Below are 19,752 nucleotides of genomic sequence, written 5' to 3' on the forward strand. Positions count from 1 at the left end.
GGTGATGATGGCAGCATTAGTATTTATTGAGCACCCACTTGGTGCCATCAATCAACCAATCAATGGTATTTATGCACTGTACTAGGTGCTCGGGAAGTACAGTACAAAAGAAGTGACTCCCCCGATTAGACTGTGAGCCCGTCATTGGACCGGGATTGTCTCTATCTGTTGCCGAACTGTACATTCCAAGCGCTTAATACAGTGCTCTGCACATAGAAAGCGCTCAATAAATACTATTGAATGAATGAATGAAGCGACCCGTTCCCAGCCCACAAGTAGTTTTTACTGTAGAGGGGGAGATGGACATAAAAATATTTGCAACTAAAGCAGTCAAAATAAATAGGTGAATTTACAATTGAATAGGCACTCTGCCCACCTCTTTGTCTAGTGGGGAAAGGGAAGAAAGATAGGTGAGATGAAATCCTCTGTGGGATGGTTGCAGCTGGCCATTTCAGCAGCCCAGTCTTAGAGACTTGAGGGTAAGCCAGGAAATTGGCCAATGTTGTTCTCCCGGAGAAAAGTCCTGGGAATACTTCTATTCATTCATTCAATCGTATTTATTGAGCACTTACTATGTGCAGAGCACTGTACTAAGAGCTTGGAATGTACAATTTGGCAACAGATAAGAAACAATCTGCCCAACAAATGGGGTCAGCATTTAGTCACTGCTTCCTAGTGGTAAGTAGCTCCCTCTGTTTACTTGTTCCAGAGAATTGTTCTGCCTCAGATTGTCATCGGAGTCGTAGCCAACATCCTAAATGCCCTGATCAACTACATCTTCCTCTACCAGCTGAGGCTGGGGGTGCTGTAAGTGCCGTGCGTGCAGTATGCGGAAAACAGAGGGGTTGCTTCATTAAGGCCAGCAAGACCTAGTGGAAAGAGCATGGACTTGGGTTCTAACCCCAGCTCTGCCACTTGTCTGCTGCGTGACCGTGGGCAAGTCGCTTCACTTCTCTAGGCCTCAGTTTCCTCATCTGTAAAATGGGGATCCAATACCGGCTCTCCCTCCTACCTAGACTATGTGAGTCCCATGAGGGACTGACCTGATTGTCTTGTATCTTCCCCAGCGCTTAGTACATAGTACGCTCATAAGAAATACCCAAATTATTACAAGGTCTGGTGCTGGACATCAAGACCACTGACTGATCCCTTGTACCCTTTGGGTCAGAGCCTCGCTGAGCCAGCCCCTCTGACCAACATGGTCAAGAGTGGGAGGCTGATGTTCTTCCAGGTGAGCTCTGCAGAAAGGCCTTAGGGCGTGATAACAGTAACTGTGGCATTTGCTAAGCGCTTACTCTATGTCAAGCACTGTTCTAAATCCTGGGGTAGATGGATACAACTTAATCATGTGGAACAGAATCCCTTTTCCCCCTGGGGCTCACAGTCCAAGTAGGAGGGAGACTAGGTATTGAATCTACATTTTACATTTGAGGAAAATGAGCCACAGAGAAGTGAAGTGACTTCCCACATAGCAAGCAAGTGGCAGAGTCAGGATTAGAACCCAGGCCCTCTGACTTCCAGGTCCCAGGCTTTTCCACTAGGCCACAGTGCAGTGTTGGCAATGCATTGCCCGGGGGGCTCCCCTAAACCCCAGGTGAAGGGACCTGCAGGAGCTGGGAAACAAGGAAGGCTCCTGAACCAACCGTGACTGCAACTCTCTTCCAGGGGATCGGCTCTGGCGAATTCCATTTCCCAGTTCATCCTGGCTCTCCTCCTCTTCCTCTACATCCTCTGGAGGAAGCTACACCGGGCAACATGGGGAGGTAGCAGCCACCCTCGCGCCAACCTCCCCTGCCTGGATGCGGCCGGGGCGGGAACGGATGGGAGCCTCGGAGACTCTTCCAGGAGTCACTCTGGTCTCTTGCCTCAGGGTGGACCCGGGAGTGCCTGCAGGATTGGGACTCTTTTCTCCGCCTGGCCATCCCCAGCATGTTCATGCTCTGCATCGAGTGGTGGGCCTACGAGATCGGGAGCTTCCTCAGTGGTCAGTGCGGCCCAGGGCGATGATTTGGGTGGGAGTGAAGAGTGGATGTCTCCCTGGGGGCTGGGAATTCTGTGCATTTCACCCCCCTGAGAAAACCATTTCTCTCCATCAGGCACCATCGGTATGGTGGAGTTGGGAGCCCAGAGTGTTGTATATGAATTGGCCACCATTGTGTACATGGTAAGCCTGAGATTATGTTGGGTGCCAGATTCCAAGTGCTAGAAAGGTGTACGGGCTGGAGAGGCTCTGATTCCTGCTTCCCCTCACGATATTGGGGGTGAGATAAGCACAGGAGCCAAAAGAAGCCCCAAAAGAATCTCCAGTGTTGTGTACCATCATCAGTGGTATTTACTGAGTGCTTGCTGTGTGCAGGGCACTATACTAAGTGCTTGGGACAGTACAACAGAGTTGGCAGACCCGTTCCCTGTTCACAATGAGTTTACAGTCTAGAGGTGGAGACAGGCATTAGTATAAATAATTTATAATATATACTCCATAGATATGTTCATATGTACATATACATATGTTCATATCTCCTCCAAGAGACCTTCCGCGACTAAGCCCTTGTTTTCTCATCTCCTACTCCCTTCTACGTCACCCTTGCACCGGGATTTGTGGCCTTCATTCGTCCCTCCCTCAGCCCCACAGCACTTATGTACACATCTGAAATGTATTTATTTCCATTAATGTCTGTCTCTCCATCTGGACTAGGTCTTTGTGGGCAGGGAATGTGTCTACCAACTCCGTTATATGGTACTCTAAGTGCTCAGTACAGTGCTGTCTAAATAGAGCTCAAGAAATCCAACTGATTGATTGACTGATTGATGAACCTAAAAGGTGTGGGGCTGAGGTTGGGGTGGATATCATAGCAGACGAATTGTACATTCTCTTCTCCGTCTACCCACCCCCATTCCCCGTTTCTCTACCTCCGTCTTATCTCTGGAGTAAAACTCTTCCTCTAGGGTCCCGGCCCATCTCCATCAGCCTCCATGCTGCTGTTTGGGCTGCAGAACTGCTAGGAGAAACAGGGTGAAGAGATCTTCCTCTGTTTGGGACCTAGGACAGTCTGGATTGCATCGTGTGACTTTCAGCTCAAAGTCCCCCCTCCCTCTTCCTCGGCATCACCCCCCCTGCTCAGAAAGTCCAGTGACTCTGCAGTTTAAGGTTTGCAGAGACCCAGTTGGTTGCCTGTGGAAAGCATCACTTATAATGGGTTCGACTTGAAGGACTAAGCTTCATTAACATTTCGTAGAGCAAAGTCCACCAAGCCATTGTGGAAGCCCAGCACAGCAAAGGGAAGATCCCAGAATGACATTAGATATGGAATAATTAGGGAAAACCCGTAGATATGGAGAAATTTGCCTGATGCTAGGACCGGCAAGGATGCCTGAGCCTCCTTCCCACAGAAACAGAGAGGAGAATAAAGGCCAATAAATAAAAATATATTCCCAGCCTATCTTTTTTTTTTAAGGGTATTTAAGTGCTTATTATGTGCCAGGCACTACTGGAGTAGATACAAGGTTGTCATGTTGAACACAGTCCCTGCCCCATGTGGGACTCATGGTTTTAATCCCCATTTTAAAGATGAGGTAACTGAGGCACAGAGAAGTGAAGTGATTTGCCTAAAGTCACACAACAGACATGTGGCAGAGTTGGGAGCAGAACCCAGGTCCTTCTGAATTCCAGGCCCGTTCTCTATCCATTAGGTCATGCTGTTTCTCAATCTATCTCCCCAGCTTCCCCCACATCTCCCGAGCTTCCCCCGTATTCCAGGGATGACTAGACTGGTGTGCATAAATCTCTCACTGATCTCTTTTCAGTAGATAGGATTTCCTAGGCCAGAGTGTAGTGTCATTTCAGTTACCTCCTTTTACAGCTTCTAACCTGCTGGTTTCATCTGGGTTTCAGATCCCTGCGGGGTTCAGCGTGGCCGTCAGCGTCCGAGTGGGCAACGCGCTGGGAGCTGGGGAGATGGAGCAGGCAAAGAGGTCATCTGCTGTTGCTTTGCTGACCACAGGTGCTTTTGGTTGTGTGTTAGAGAGCCAAGAGATCCAAGTGTTCCCTTATCCCGGGGAGCTTCGGAGTAGTCAGTTGAGGGATGCGTGTCTAAGGAAAACCACTCTTTCTCAACCCGGGACATCTCTTTGGATTTGCTTTTTTTAAAATGGTATTGTTAAGTGCACTGTACTAAGCACTGGGGTAGATATAAGTTAATCAAGTCAGGCACAGTCCATGTCTCACATGGGGCTCACAGTCTTAATCCCCATTTTACAGGAGAGGTAACTGAGGCTCAGAGAAGTTAAATGACTTGCCTGAGGTCACCAGCAGATAAGTGGTGGAGCCAGGATTACAATCCAGTGCCTAGTGCCTTCTGACTACCAGGCCTGTGCTCTATCCAGTAGGTCATGCTGCTTCTCTGTTTGTTGGGAGGAATGCTGGAAGAAGAGGGTAATGAGAAGGGTTAGGCTTTATGCTTGGTCTGGGCCCCAGGTCCTGCCATCTGGAAAAGCCCATGGCCTAGTGGAAAAAGCACAGGCCTGGGAGTCAGAGGATCTGGGTTTTAATTCCAGCTTTGCCAATTGCATGCTGTGTGACCTTGGGCAAGTCACTTAACTTCTCTCTGCCTCAGTTACCTCATTTGAAAAAATGGGGATTAAATCCTCCTCCCTCCAACTTGGACTGTCAGCCCTATGTGGGACAGGAACTGTGGTCAACCTGATTATCTTGTATGTACCCTAGCACTAAAACAGTGCTTGACTCAGATAAAGTACTTAACAAGAACCATTAAAAAAAAAAAAAACCAAGGGAAGGGGTGATGGGGGAAGGGTCAGGTCAGTATCCCCTAGTGCCCTAGGGGTGGACATCTTTGTCAGTGGAAGTAGTGGAGTGAGAATCCCAGGAGAGGAAGCAATCGATACAGTGGTTCTCTCTTTCTCAAGTCTTCCCTTCCCTCCTCATATGACCAAAGCTCCTCACCCTGGAATATTGGAGGGGGAGGATTTGGGCAACTGACTCCACTCCCCTACTAGCCAGAGCAGGAAGGTGTGGTGGGGTAAAGAAGGCGGGGGCCTGGAAGTGGGGAGCACATGGCAGACGCTCCCAAAACAGTCTCTGAGTTTGCTCTAGTCGTCTCCCACCCCCTGTTTTCCAGAGCTGTGTGCTGTAGCCATGTGCATTGTTCTTGCAAGTTCTAAGGATGTGATTGGGTACATTTTCACCAGTGACAGGTGAGTTCTGAAACTCCCCAAACCCATGCTAATTCGTAAGGAAACTGCAGTTTCAAAAGACAAATCAAATCAGAATCAAAAGAGCCGACTCCCTTTCCCACTAAATTCCCCAGGAAAAATATTTTCCACGCTTAGTTCTAAAGGCGGCGTTCAATAATTCTTCCCAGAAAGGAAACGTGGAAAGTACAGGAAAGCCCAACGGTGCCAATAAAACTGGAGAAAGCTATTGCAAGCCTGGGTGACCACCTGCAGAGAGAGGTTGAATGGAATGTGGGGGTGTCAAGGCCCTTCCAGGTAGAACAATGAGTCAAACCGAGAGGCAGCTTTAGATCCTTCCAGGACATAACAATGGCAGAGAAAATCTTGCAACACCAAAAAGCAGAACAGACGGTACAGGAGTGGAAATTGGAAAAGGAAGTTACTAAACCCGCGGTCTCCAGCAAAAGAGTTTTGATATCCGTTATGAGGTAGACATTCTAGAGAACGTTGACGCCCAAAGCAGCGGGGAGGGGAAGAAAAGAAAGAGAAATAAAGGTCAACACAATCAAAGGTCAGCCTTGGAATTTAGAAAATAAAGGAGACTGGAAATGCATTGGATTTTTCAGGACAAATAATGAAGGTGGGGAAGCAGGAACATAACTCGGCCCGATCTTTCATTACAATGGAAGGACAGATGAAGAGTTACTAAACAGAATCCATAAAATCATGAAGGAATAAGAGAAGTAAGTCTGAAAACCAAGAAACAAGTCTACATCCCAGTCCTTGGGTCAATGATCTTTTATGAAAGCAGAAGCTGAACAATACTAGCTAAGCACATAAAGAAGCAGCAGTTGAAAACATTTGGATAAAGTAGAAAAGATATTCTAAGGAATGCAAAACCGAAAGAACAAACAAGCCAATAATACTAAGAGCCAGAACTGAAATTCTAAAGTGGGATGTACATTAAGTAGAACTGGGATATCCTAGTTTTTCCATAGACCAACAGCAAGTCACTTCACCACTCTGAGACTCAGTGTCCTCATCTGTAAAATGGGGGCACCCTACCTCTTAGATCGTAAGCTCTGTGGGATCAGGGACTGTGCCTGGCCTGGGTAGGTGGCATTTACTCCAGTACTCATTATAACATTTGGCATCTAGTCAGCACTTACTAACCACCATAATATCAACGATATAATTGTTATTATTAAGCACTGTCTCCATGGGGATGTAGGACAAGGTTTTCTATGACATGTCAGCCGAAACTGAAAGCCAGGTCACCTGTGGGCCCTTAAGTCACTAACTCCCGCTCTCTTTTCCTAATAGTGAAATTATTGCTCTGGTTGCTCAGGTTGTTCCAATTTATGCTTCTTCCCACCTGTTTGATGGCATTTCTGTGAGTATTCTGCAGTCTTCATTCATTCATTCAATAGTATTTATTGAGCGCTTACTATGTGCAGAGCACTGTACTAAGCGCTTGGAATGAACAAGTCGGCAACAGATAGAGACAGTCCCTGCCGTTTGACGGGCTTACAGTCTAATGGGGGGAGACAGACAGACAAGAACAATGGCAATAAATAGAGTCAAGGGGAGGAACATCTCATAAAAACAATGGCAACTAAATAGAATCAGTCTTCCCTGGGGATGGGCTGGGGTGCTTCATTGAAATTTTTTTCTGATCGTATAAATTACAAAAGGGAGGAGGGACTAAATGAGAAGAACAACACAGTACAGTTCATTACTAGTCAAATCCCCAAACACTTTGACTCCAGTAACACCAAGAGATTTACGATAGGAAATCAGACTTCTGAGACCCTCATGGGGAAGGGAAGCTTAACCCAGGTATTTGGGGGATAATTTTTGCTAAATTGCTGATGTGACCCTCTTTTCCATGATTGTATCTTACAGTGCACATCTGGTGGGATTTTAAGAGGAACAGGAAATCAGAAGATTGGGGCCATCTTCAATGCCATTGGATTTTATGTTATCGGTCTCCCCATTGGGATATCATTGATGTTCGTGACCAAACTTGGAGTGACAGGTATATTTTCTGCAGCCATTTCCTGACAAAATTTGTATTCTGACTCACAAATTTTCATTCTTTTAAGAAATTCTAAAATTTTTCCTTACATTGACATACCCCAAGTTTGGGCTGCCAAAATGAACGATGCATCTTTTGTTAACACCTTTTCTCAGAGCATCTTAAAATGCTCTGTAGGAAGTCATCATTCCATGAGTAATGTTGGTACTTGTTAAGCGCTTACTATGTGCAGAGCACTGTTCTAAGCGCTGGGGTAAACACAGGGGAATCAGGTCGTCCCACGTGGGGCTCACAGTCTTAATCCCCATTTTACAGATGAGGGAACTGATGCACAGAGAGGTTAAGTGACTTGCCCACAGTCACACAGCTGACAAGTGGCAGAGCTGGGATTCAAAAGCTGGGATTCAAACTCATGAGCCCTGTCTCCAAAGCCCATGCTCTTTCCACTGCGCCACGCTGCTTCTCTAAGAGTGGAAAGAGCATGGGCTTTGGAGTCAGGGCTCATGAGTTCGAATCCCAGCTCTGCCACTTGTCGGCTGTGTGACTGTGGGCAAGTCACTTAACTTCTCTGTGCCTCAGTTCCCTCATCTGTAAAATGGGGATGAAGACTGTGAGCTCCACGTGGGACAACCTGATTCCCCTCTGTCTACCCCAGCGCTTAGAACAGTGCTCGGCACATAGTAAACGCTTAACAAATACCAACATTATTATGAGTAAGCTAGAAATGCTAACCTTTGTGCTGTAAAGGTTGTCCTCCATATTTGAAGAAGATGCTGTGGTCTAGTGGAAAGAGCACAGGCCGAGGAGTCAGAGAACCTGGGTTCTAATACTGACTCTGCTACATACCTTGGGCAAGTCACTTACCTTGTCTATGCTTTACTTTCCCTCATCTGCAAATGGAGACTCAATACCTGTTCTCCCTCCTATTTAGACTGTGAGTCCCAAGTGGAACTTGATTATCTTGCATCTATTCCAAAACTTAGTATGGTACTTAGCCCATAGTGAGTGCTTAACAAATACTACAATTATTAATTATTATTTTTATTATGCCACTGATGGTTCTTCATCTATGGGTACATGTGTGCCTAAAAAGGCCAATGAGAACCCATAGTAACGGTCACCTTGTGCATATTACTGAGGCTGTCAAATGTGCTGTGGTGTTTGAAATCTGCGGTACCTGGCACTGTCTCAGCTTTTGCCTCATACCTCCTAATCCTTATGAAACTTTTGCTCAAAATGAGCCACTCTTTTCTGCTCCCAGGAACCCCTTTAAGGGCTTCTGGGCATAGAATTCAGGAATCCTAATTTGCAGCTTATAGCTGGCAGTTCTTGCTTAGGTCTGGCACCAGTAGTAATAACAGTGATAGCAGCATGGCATAGTGGATAGGGCACAGGCCTGGAGGTCAGAGTGGTGGGTTCTAATCCCGGCTTTGCCACTTGTCTGCTCTACGACCTTGGGCAGCTCACTTCACTTCTCTATGCCTCAGTTACCTCATCTGTAAAATGGGGATTGAGACTGCGAGCCGCAAGTGGGACAGGAACTGTCTCTCACCCGATTTGCTTGTATCCACCCCAGCACTTAGTACAGTGGTTGGCACAAAGTAAGCGCTTAACAAGTACCATAATTATATTATTTATTACTAGGTCTTGGGGAAGTTCAGCATAAAGAAATGAGACATTCCCTGCCCATAAAGAACTTACATGCTAATGGGGGAGGAGAACTATGTGGTATGACTCTTCAGTGAAAGTACGTTAATGAACAATTATTTTGCAAAGATACAGGCTGAAGGACACAAAGTTTCCACCACAGTGACAAATATAGGTTAGTTAGTGGCATAAATAAACCAGTCCTGTTCTAGTCCCTAACTGGACTTTTTTCCACATTCAGAGAAAAACAGCGGCAAGTGAACCCTTCTGGTGGAACATTTTTATCGCTGGGTTGCTGATGGAAGTTTGTAATAATGGGTTAGCTGGTATGTCTCCCCATCTGACTAGATCTGGGGCCAAAATGCCGAGAGGGAGGGAGAGAGAAAATGTGTGCGTGTGTGTGTGTGTGCATAGGCATTTGTGGGTGGACAGGAAGGCTTTGTTTTGTGGAGAGCTTCAAGGTAGTGAGGCCACACAGCTCTGGCTCAAGGCCTTCTTGGTGACACCAGGATCAGGTGAAAAGCAGTGTGACCTAGGTGAATAGAGCATGGGCCTGGGGGTCAGAAGGATCTAGGTTTTAATCCCCACTCTGCCACTTGTCTGTTGGGTGACCTTGGGCAAATCACTTAACTTCTCTGGGCCTCAGTTACCTCATTGTAAAATGGGGATTAAGAGTGTAAACCCCATGTGGGACATGGTCTGTGATTAGCTGAGGACCTGATTAGCCTGTATCTACCCCAGCGCTTAGTATAGTGCCTGGCACATAGTAAGGGCTTAAAAAATACGATTTAAAAAAATTAGGGCCTTCCATCCCCAACCTAGTCTTTACCCCAAGTCAGCAGGCCACTGCTAGCCCAGACTCCAGTGGAAGTGAAACCTCAGACCTGAGGGACAGAGGGGGTCGGGTGGTCCACAAAGGTGTTCTGATTTTAGCCCTCGTGACCTAAAGCTTCTTCATTATCTCCATTTTCTAGGTCTGTGGTTGGGAATACTGATCTGTTGTGTTCTGCAAGCAGCTTGCTTTCTGGGCTTTGTTATCCGGCTGAATTGGAAAAAGGCTTGTGAAGAGGTAATGGTGCCCATAGCGCATTCCAAAAAAAACGGTTTTCTCATGTTCCCATCCTAATAATATAAACAAGAACAGATTTACTCTCTCCCTCTCTCTGTTCTTGGCCAGACTTTTCTGTTTTATTACAAATCTGTCTCTTTTTTTTAGTAAATGTAATACTGGTGTAGTGGGCCAAACGGGCAGCACCGATGTCGCCGTCCTGTATTTATCCAGAGATCAGAGAAGCAGAGGGCAGTTTTCCACCCCACCTCCCATGTTAAACTGAGTTGCTAACACTGACCTGGAAGGAACTGGAGAATCATTCAATCCCTATGAGCCAGTGTAACTTTAGCCCTTCCCTGCTGAGAATTTTTAGCCCTGTGAGCTGCAGGACTGGTGGGAGCCAAATTTTTAAATTGGCCTCGCTGATGAAAATTTATCTGTAAAAATCCAGGGTTTCAACCTAATCCCTTCAGTGACCCCTTAGAACATACGGATACCTCTCTGAAAACTGGAGCAAGTCGCTGAAAATAAAATACCACTTGGCTAATTCAGGCAGTTGTGATCCACTGATATTGTCTTTGACATACACACCCCACAAACAAATCACTGATCCTGATCTTTAACAAGGCTTTTTCAATAATTGAATTTTATCCAAAAATAAACTTAGGTTTTTGACATTGTGGCTGAAACCTATGTGCTGACACTTGACCATTAATTGTTTGAATATTTGCCACACGACTTTTCATTATAGCAAGACTTTTTAAATATGTTTTTATTTTCTCTGTTGCCTCTCAAATGAACTTGTTCATGTGTTTACCTTTTGGTCCCTTTTAGATTTTAAGTACCTTGACAGTGGAAATGAAAAGTTCCTTCATCCTTTTCCATCCTTCAGGGTGCCTGGTTATAGTCCTCGGCCCTCAGTGGGCTCTCTGTAAATATCGCTGACTGACTGACTTGACAAACTATTTACAAGAGGATTTTAGCAGCTCATGTTGAGTTTATATTTTTAGGCTCAAGTACGCACCAACTTAAAACTAAAAATGATTGGGGATTGGAAGCACGATCATGCTGTCTATCAGAGCCCAGCTGCTTCAGGTATGACTCCTGACCTCCTCTCACTGACCGGATTCAGCCCAGATTGTGGGAAAGCACCAGAGAGCTAATGTGGTCAGCCCCTCTCAAGGTCGCACCTGGAGAGTTTGCAGTACTTTAACAGTCACGACTACAGGAGGGTGAGCCCAGGCATAGTCATTCCATTCCTAGCTTGGGCAGTGGCTAGAGAGTGGAAGGCAATCAGCTACAAGTCAAAACTCTCCCGTTCTGGGCAGCAGCGGCAGGGGAGAAGGTAGAGGGCAGAGACTCATTTATTGTGTGGAAGGAGGCAGTGGTAAACCACTTCCATATTTTTACCAAGAAAGCTCTATAGATAAACTACCAGAACGATTGCAGATGGAATTGGGGCGTTATGAGAGAGATGTGTCTATAGTGTCGCTATGGGTCAGACACGACTCGACAGCCTAAGACAACAACAATATGGTCAGGGTCGGTTTCAGACACTTGGCCTCCCTGAGATGGGGAAAAATGACCCCTCCAGCTCCAAAAGAACATGGGATAGGGAACCAAGAGACCTGGGTCCTAAACTCTGCTACACGACTTCTCTGTTGTGTGCCATGGAGGCACTCCCTTAACATCTCAGTGTCTCATTTTCCTCATCTGTAAAAATGGGGATTAAGTACCTATTCTCCTTCCTCCTTTGTCGTGAGCTCCAGAAAGGGCAGGGATTGTGTCCGATATGATTATTCTGTATCTGCCCCAGTGCCTAGCACATAAGTGCTTAACACAAGCCACAATTATTATTTTTATTAATGCAGACCTTATGGCAAGCAATGTAATGTAATGCCATAAAGAAGTCTTTCTGGACCCCTTTACCTAGCATTTCTGTTTGAGTCATTTGTTCCCCTTCCAGGTCCCTGTTAACCCAGAGCTACTTCTGACTCAGTTGGAGGGAGTCTGGATGTTTTTCTAATTTTTATCTTCAAACCCCCCCTCTCTAATAGTGTACCCTGAGAAAAGATCCTCACTTGTTTACCCTCAGGAGCTGGCCCTGATGCTGGTTAAGAGGGAGCGAATCCCAGCAGCACCAAAGTCCAGTAGAAATTGGGTAATGATTTAGTGATTATATGAAAATATTTTCACTTGGAGCAGCCAGGGAGAGAGCAGTCATGACTAGCCTCCTTTTCCTTTCTTTGCCTTGTTCTTAATTCCACTCTAAAGGTACCGGAGGGATGGTTCTGATCCCAGCAAATCGGTTTCCTCCTCCCGACCATGAGGAAGGTCCACCCACAGAGCCTTGTCCATGGGGGATTTGCCTGCCCTGGATTAGTTCTGCCTGAATCCCTTTAATTTCCTGCCAATCAACATCATATTCCCCAGCCCCTTTTCCTTCATGATTCCTTTCCCTAGATTCTCCCCAGCACCACCTTTCTGACAAACCTACAGACAACAGCAGTTTCCATGCAGTATGTGCTTCCTTACAGGAAAGTAAGAAAACATGCTCATTTTTGCATCTGACTGAAACTAATCCCAGTGATCTGTATCGTGTTTTGCAGTGGTCTCTGAAAACGATGGAGATATTCTGCTGAGAGATGTTGTGAAGTGTGATGAGAGCCAGCAGGGAGAGCCTCTTTCAATGCCCTGTGCAGAGGATGTGAAAACTTTATCTCTGAAGGAGTTAGTCCTTCGGCGGGGATTGGTGTTCATAGCAGTGATTTTAATCCTTTTAATGGGCATTTTAGTGAGACTATATGCCCGGTGAAGTAGCAACCGATAGCCGAAATGCATTCCCAAATGTATTAATGGTTTGAGAACAAATCCAGGGTAGAAACAAAGGTTATAATTTTCCTGATAATCTGGGAAAGCTGTGCTTGAGGATTTGTTTTCAAGAATTCAACAGGTCAAACCCAGAGGAGACTTCAGTATTAAATCTATTTTAAGAGTGTTATTGAGTCATTTATCAATGATTCAGTCAAGAAACACAGGTACTGTAAATACATATATTCACATAGGACAACTCTATGTATTTTATATCCACTTTTCTGATAAACTCTGTTGCCTTCTTAAAATGACTATGCTATGGTATTTTAAGTGTGTAATTTCAAAAAGTCCAATACTTCAGAAAATAGCCCATCTTGCAAGAATTTTTTTATTACTTTTTTTGAATATAGTGTCCTGCATGTAGGTATAGTCCCAAAAGACAGTGAAGGCAGACAAACCTCCCCCCCAAAAAACTATACAAAAATCACAGGTAAAACAGACACATAAGTAATTTTTGGCTTCAACTAGCCTTCACACAGTTGGTGCCCTAAACTTGGATGGAGGGGAAATGCACATATGTTCTGAGCCATTCCTGTCTCCCACCCTACTTCCTCCTTGCCCCCCATATTCCTCTTTGGCCAAGAAAGGTGGAGTTCAATGCTCTGCACACAGTAAGCTCTCATATTTTGGATTCACAGTGCTTAACTACGAAAAATCCTTGTGGGTAGAGATAGTAGAAGAATATAAAAAAGGAAGAAATGGAAGAACTTGAAGTGGCTGAAAGGAAAGGGATGGCAAAGTACTGGATAGCTATAGTGTCTACACCCTACTTTTGAGTACCATTCATTATTCAACTGTACTTATTGAGCACTTCCTGTGTGCAGACCACTATCCTAAGCATTTGGGAGAGTACAACAGAAAACAGACGCATTCTGCCCACAACGAGCTTACAGTCTAGAGGTGGGGAGAGACAGACTTTAAATACATTACCGATTTGTACATAGGTACTGTGGGGTTGGGAGGAGAGAAGAACAAAGGAACCAAGACAGGGTGACGCAGAAGGGAGTGGGAGAGGAGAAAAGTGGGGGTTTAGTCAGGGAAGACCTCCTGGAGGGGATGTGCCTTCAATAAGGCTTTGAAGAGAGGGGAGAGTAATTGTCTGTCGGACTTCAGGAGGAAGGGCATTCCAGGCCAGAAGGAGGAAGTGAGCGAGGTTGTTGGTGGCAAGATAGGAGAGGTCAAGGCACAGTGAGAAGGTTAGCATTTGAGTCCCATTGGACTCAATTTCACACTCCATCCTATCTGGCTCTGTGCTTCATGTCACCTTCACCTATCCAGAAGGCTTGAAGTAGCACATGAGGCCACGGAAGGTTGTTGAGGCCCATCCTTCCTCGACTCATACGATCACCCCTTTCATCTCCCTTCCTGGGTTGAGTTGAAACTCTTGCAAGGGGAAGTAGGACTGTCTTAATGATGACAGGAAACCTGCCCCTCCAGGCTGCACCAAGGACTTAAGTTCAGCCATCCAGGAGAGTGATGTGCTCCTCCTATCAGTTGAGGAAGCAGCAAGGCCTAGAGGAAAAAGCATGGGCCTAGGATGGGCCTCTAATCCCCGCTCTGCCGCTTACCTTCTATATGAAGTTGAGCAAGCCACTTCTCTGAGCCTCAGTTTCCTCATCTGTAAAATAGGGATGAAATACCTGTTATCCCTCCCTCTTAAACTGTGAGCGTCATATAGGTCAAGAACTGCATCTAACCTGATTATCTTGCATCTAACCTAGCACTTGGCAACCTAATAAGCACTTTACAAATACCACTGTTATCATTATCAGTTGCTTCTGAGGACTGAATTCCTTTCTGGGTTGTTGCCTTCAAAACTGCAGGGAAAGTAGGCTTCTGGTTTTTCATAACTCTACCCCCACTGCCTTCTCAGCCACACCTGAACCTCTCAGGGACTGAAGAACAAGCAGCAGTAGAGATTTTAGATAGTTTCAAGGGCAGAGAAGCAGGCTGCCTATAGATGGAAATAAAAGGGCACTCTGGTGGCAAGGTTGAGACTAAAGGTGATGTGATTGGGACATACGCCACCCTCACACTGGCCTCTTCAAACATCCACACTTTGCCGAGAAACTGGATTAACAGGGGCAGTGAAGAGGAGAAAGTCTGTACTGGCAGGTCTTCATTCCTTGAGTTGGAAGCTGGTTACTGTTATTTATGGGAGCTGTTTTCTCTCATTTTTTCTTCACCTTTGCTCTCCTTGCCCCCTACTCCTTTGCCTGCTGTTGCAACACCTCATCTTTTCTTCCCTCTTATTGCAAAGCCCAGCAAAACGACTGCCTCAAGAGGAAAGGCATGAAAAGCAGAGGTGACAAGAAGCACCTTAAGCAATCCTGTATAATGCGTGAATATTTCTGTGGATGCTGTTTTGTACTTCAGACTGTCAGTGCAAACCATGTCCTTGTTCAGCTTTTGGATAGTGCTAGAATAATATGCAAAGAGCAAGGAGTTGGGAGTCAGAGACCTGGGTTCTAATCCTGACTCTGCCACTAGTCTGCTGTGTGACCTTGGGCAAATTGCATAACTTCTGTCCTCAGTTTCCTCAGCTGCAAAACAGGGATTCAATACCTGTTCTCCCTCCTACTTAGACTGTGAGCTCCAAGTGGGGCCTGATTATCTTGTATCTACTCCAGTACTTAGTATGGTGCTTGACACATAATCAACATTTAAGTGCCACAGTATGCCAATGAGGTCCTTAATAAACTTTTTTTGATGAAGATGATGGTGTGTGGAACTCTGGGGCAAATAAAGGAGTTGGGACAGGGCCTAATGTGCTTTAGGCAATTAAATTCAATTAAAAGTATTTACTGTAGTAATGACTTGAGAGATAAATATAGACTAGAAATGAAAAAAACGCTTAAATATGTTCAGTTGGATTGTGAATTCCTTGGAGTCTGGGACCATTTCCTACTTATATGTTCTTAAACATCTAATTCAGTGCTCTTGCACACAGTAAATGGGCATTTAGAGGCAGTATGGCCTAGTGGAAAATGCAGGAGGTCCTCATTTTAGTCCCAGCTTTGCCATAAGCCTCCTATGGGCAAGTCACCTTACTGCTCTGTGCCTCAGTCTTCTTCATTCATTCATTAAATCCTATTTATTGAGCATTTACTCTATGCAGAGTACTGTACTAAGTGCTTGGAAAGTACAATTCAGTAATAAGGAGAGAGAATCCCTGCCCACACCGGTCATCTGTACAATGGGACGAAAGTACCTGTTCTCCCTCTCAGACTTAGCTCTCATGGAACAGGGACTGAGTCTGATCCTTGATCTTGTGGCAATCCCAGCGATTAGCACCGGGCTTGGCATAGTAAGGGCTTAATTCTGATGACAATAAACCAAGGATTTTAATTCACATTGTTGAACTTTTCCAGTCCCTCCCCACAACTTTTCCTCATCTCCCACTCCCTTCTGCATGGTCCTGACTAGCACCGTGCTTGGCATAGTAAGGGCTTAATTCAGATGACAATAAAGGGAGGATTTTAATTCACATTGCTGAACTTTTCCAGTTCATTCAATAGTATTTACTGAGTGCTTATTAAGTGCAGAGCACTGTACTAAGTGCTTAGCCCTGTACTCCCTTCCCCCAACTTTTCATCTCCCCCTCCCTGCTGCATGGCCCTGACTTGCTCTCTTTTCTCTCCCCTCCACCCCCAGCACTTATGTCTGTCATTTTATTTATTTGATAGGTCTCCTTCCCTATTCATCCAACCGTATTTAGAGCACTTACCGTGTGCAGAGCACTGTACAAAGCGCTCCTTCTAGACTGGGGGCTCTTTGTGGGCAGGGAATGTCGCCGTTCATTGTGGTACTCTACCTTCCCAAGTGTTTAGCACAGTGATCTGCCCACAGTATGGAAAGAACCCGGGCTTGGGAGTCAGAGGTCAAGGGTTCGAATCCCAGCTCTGCCACTTGTCAGCTGTGTGACTGTGGGCAAGTCGCTTCACTTCTCTGGGCCTCAGTCACCACCTCTGTAAAATGGGGATTAACTGTGAGCCTCACGTGGGACCACCTGATGACCCTGGATCTCCCCCAGCGTTTGCTCTGCACATAGTAAGCGCTTAACAACCAACATTATTAATAAATACGATTGAATGAACGAATGAATGAAATTCTGAGGCATTCCCCAGCCAGTCCCCCCGCCCCGCCCTCCTGAGTTTGGTGCTTTCCAAGTGCTTAGCACAGTGCTCTGCCCACAGCAAAGGCTTAATAAATATAACTGAATGAATGAATTTCTGAGGCATTCCGGGCCTGCCTCCCCCTTCTCCCGGGTTTGGGGCTTTCCAAGTGCTTAGCACAGTGCTCTGTCCACAGTAAAGGCTTAATAAATACGACTGAATGAACGAATGAATGAATTTCTGAGGCATTCCGGGTCTGCCTCTCCCTTCTCTGGGGTTTGGGGCTTTCCAAGTGCTTAGCACAGTCCTCAGCACAGTACTCTGCCCACTGCAAAGGCTTAATAAATACGACTGACTGAATGAATGAATCCCAGCTCTGCCACTTGTCAGCTGTGTGACTTTGGGCAAGTCACTTAACTTCTCTGTGCCTCAGTTACCTCGTCTGTAAAATGGGGATTAAGACTGAGAGCCCCACGTGGGACAACCTGATTCCCCTGTGTCTACCCCAGCGCTTAGAACAGTGCTCGGCACATAGTAAGCGCTTAACAAATACCAACATTATTATTATTATTATTATTATGAACGAATGAATGAATTTCTGAGGCATTCCGGGCCTGCCTCTCCCTTCTCTGGGGTTTGGGGCTTTCCAAGTGCTTAGCACAGTGCTCTGCCCACAGTAAAGGCTTAATAAATACGACTGTCTGACTGAATGAACGATGAATGAGTTCCTGAGGCATTCCCGGGCCTGCCCCCTCCCCCAGCCGGCCCTCCTGGGTTTGGCGCTTCCCAAGCGTTTAGCACAGGGCTCTGCCTCCAGTAAGGGGTTACTAAATATGATTAAATGAATGAAGAAATGAAGGGATGACCGCATTTCTGCGGCCTTCCCGGGCCCGCCCGCCCGCGGGGCTGAGGTGGTGGCCCACCTCCTCATCGTCCCTCGGTCTCGCCTATCCCGCCGTCGACCCCCGGGTCACGTCCTCCCGCGGTCCCGGAACGCCCTCCCTCCTCACCTCCGCCAAACCGATTCTCTTTCCCTCTTCAAAACCCTACTTAAAAATCACCTCCTCCAAGAGGCCTTCCCAGACTGAGCTCCTCTTCCCCCTCTACTCCCTCTGCCATCCCCCCTTTACCTCTCCGCAGCTAAAGCCTCATCTTCCCCTTTTCCCTCTGCTCCTCCACCTCTCCCTTCCCATCCCCACAGCACTGTACCCGTCCACTCAACTGTATATATTTTCGTTACCCTATTTATTTTGTTAATGAATTGTACATCGCCTCGATTCTATTTAGTCGCCATCGGTTTTTACGAGATGTTCTTCCCCTTGACGCTGTTTAGTGCCATCGTTCTCGTCTGCCCGTCTCCCCCGATTAGACTGTAAGCCCGTCACACGGCAGGGACCGTCTCTATCTGTTGCCGACTTGTTCATCCCAAGCGCTTAGTACAGTGCTCTGCACATAGCAAGCGCTCAATAAATACTATTGAATGAATGAAAGGATTTGGAAGCCGGGGGGTGGAGGCGAGGGGGCGGGCCGCACGTGAGTGATGTCACCCCGGGCGGCCCAAAAAGCCGCCCCTCGGCCCCTCGGCCCGCATTTGTTGGCGGCCTCCGCCCGTTAGCGCCCGACCCATGGAGCCGCCCCCGCTCCCCGCCTGGCGCGGCGGCCTGAGGAGGCTGCGGGGGGCGCTGCCGCCGGGGACCCGCCGGGAGGCCGCCAGTCTGGCCGCCATCGCCGGGCCCGTGGTGAGGGGACCTGCCGGGGGGGGCGGGGCCAGAATGGGAGGGGGCGGGGTTCAGTGGACGAGGCTCGCGCTGGGGGCGTGGCGGGGGGGCGGGGCCATCGCTGAGGGCGGGTCAGGGGGGTGGGGCCAGTGGGGGGCGTGGCCAGCGGGGTAGGGTCGAGGGCGGAGCCAGAGATTGGGGGCGGGGTTTGCGTGGGCGGGGCCTACGATGGGGGTGGTGAGGGGCGGGGCCAGTTCTGAGGGAGGCCAGGGGGCGGGGCCTGCGGGGGCGGGGTTGGGGGGGCAGGGGGCGGGGTTGGGGGGGGCGGGGTGGGTTCATTCAATAGTATTTATTGAGCGCTTACGATGTGCAGAGCACTGTACTAAGCGCTTGGGATGAACAAGTCGGCAACAGATAGAGACGGTCCCTGCCGTTGGACGGGCCTACGGTCTAATCGGTGGTGGCGGAGCTGGGGCCGGGCCGGGTGGGAGATGTGGGTATGGGGGGGGGGGAAGCCGAGGGCCCCTCCATCAATCAATCAATAGTACCGATCAATCAGAAGCGGCAGGGTTCTGTGGATAAAGCCCGGGCTTGGGAGTCGGAGGTCATGCGTTCCAATCCCGTCTCAGTCACTTTTCCGCGGTGTGACTCTGGACAAGTCACTGCCCTTCCTCTGTGCCCCGGTTACCTCATCTGGAAAATGGGGATTAAGGCTGAGCCCCACGTGGGACCACCTCGAGAAGCAGCGTGGCTCAGTGGAAAGACCGCGGATTTGGGAGTGAGAGGTCGTGGGTTCTAATCCCGACTCCGCCACTTGTCTGCTGGGTGACCTGGGGCAAGTCACTTAACTTCTCTGGGCCTCAGTTACCTCATCTGTAAAAATGGGGATAGAAAAAAATGTAAGCCTCACATGGGACAATCTGATTACCCTATATCTACCCCTGTGCTTGGAACAGTACTCTGCAATTGTAAGCACTCAACAAATACCTTCATTATTATTATTACCTTGTATAAGAGTAGTAATGTTGGCATTTGTTAAGCGCTTACTATGTGCCAAACACTGCTCTAAGCGCCGGGGTAGATGCCAGGTAATCAGGTTGTCCCACATTAGGCTCACAG

At 47.3% G+C, this 19,752-nt stretch overlaps 1 protein-coding gene across 3 annotated transcripts in view; it reads left to right on the top strand.

The window, feature by feature from the left end:
* LOC100076816 (multidrug and toxin extrusion protein 1) overlaps positions 1-13,130 on the top strand; it is a 30,691-nt gene extending 17,561 nt beyond the window's left edge. Inside the window, exons 7-18 of one of the 3 annotated variants that reach the window (XM_029082796.1) lie at positions 710-807; positions 1,666-1,763; positions 1,871-1,984; positions 2,097-2,164; positions 3,893-4,001; positions 5,136-5,211; positions 6,514-6,583; positions 7,096-7,228; positions 9,850-9,944; positions 10,937-11,021; positions 12,022-12,087; positions 12,536-12,608. In XM_029082796.1, coding sequence (XP_028938629.1) covers positions 710-807; positions 1,666-1,763; positions 1,871-1,984; positions 2,097-2,164; positions 3,893-4,001; positions 5,136-5,211; positions 6,514-6,583; positions 7,096-7,228; positions 9,850-9,944; positions 10,937-11,021; positions 12,022-12,044 — 969 coding nt within the window. In that variant the 3' untranslated portion in view covers positions 12,045-12,087; positions 12,536-12,608. Of the gene's footprint in view, positions 1-709; positions 808-1,665; positions 1,764-1,870; positions 1,985-2,096; positions 2,165-3,892; positions 4,002-5,135; positions 5,212-6,513; positions 6,584-7,095; positions 7,229-9,849; positions 9,945-10,936; positions 11,022-12,021; positions 12,088-12,535 lie in introns of all 3 variants that reach the window. The other 2 variants (XM_029082793.1, XM_029082797.1) reach the window with 2 other exon arrangements.
* Positions 13,131-19,752: the final 6,622 nt, after the last annotated feature.

Source organism: Ornithorhynchus anatinus, chromosome 17 (assembly GCF_004115215.2).
Source record: "Ornithorhynchus anatinus isolate Pmale09 chromosome 17, mOrnAna1.pri.v4, whole genome shotgun sequence".
NCBI classification, from domain to species: Eukaryota; Metazoa; Chordata; class Mammalia; order Monotremata; family Ornithorhynchidae; genus Ornithorhynchus; species Ornithorhynchus anatinus.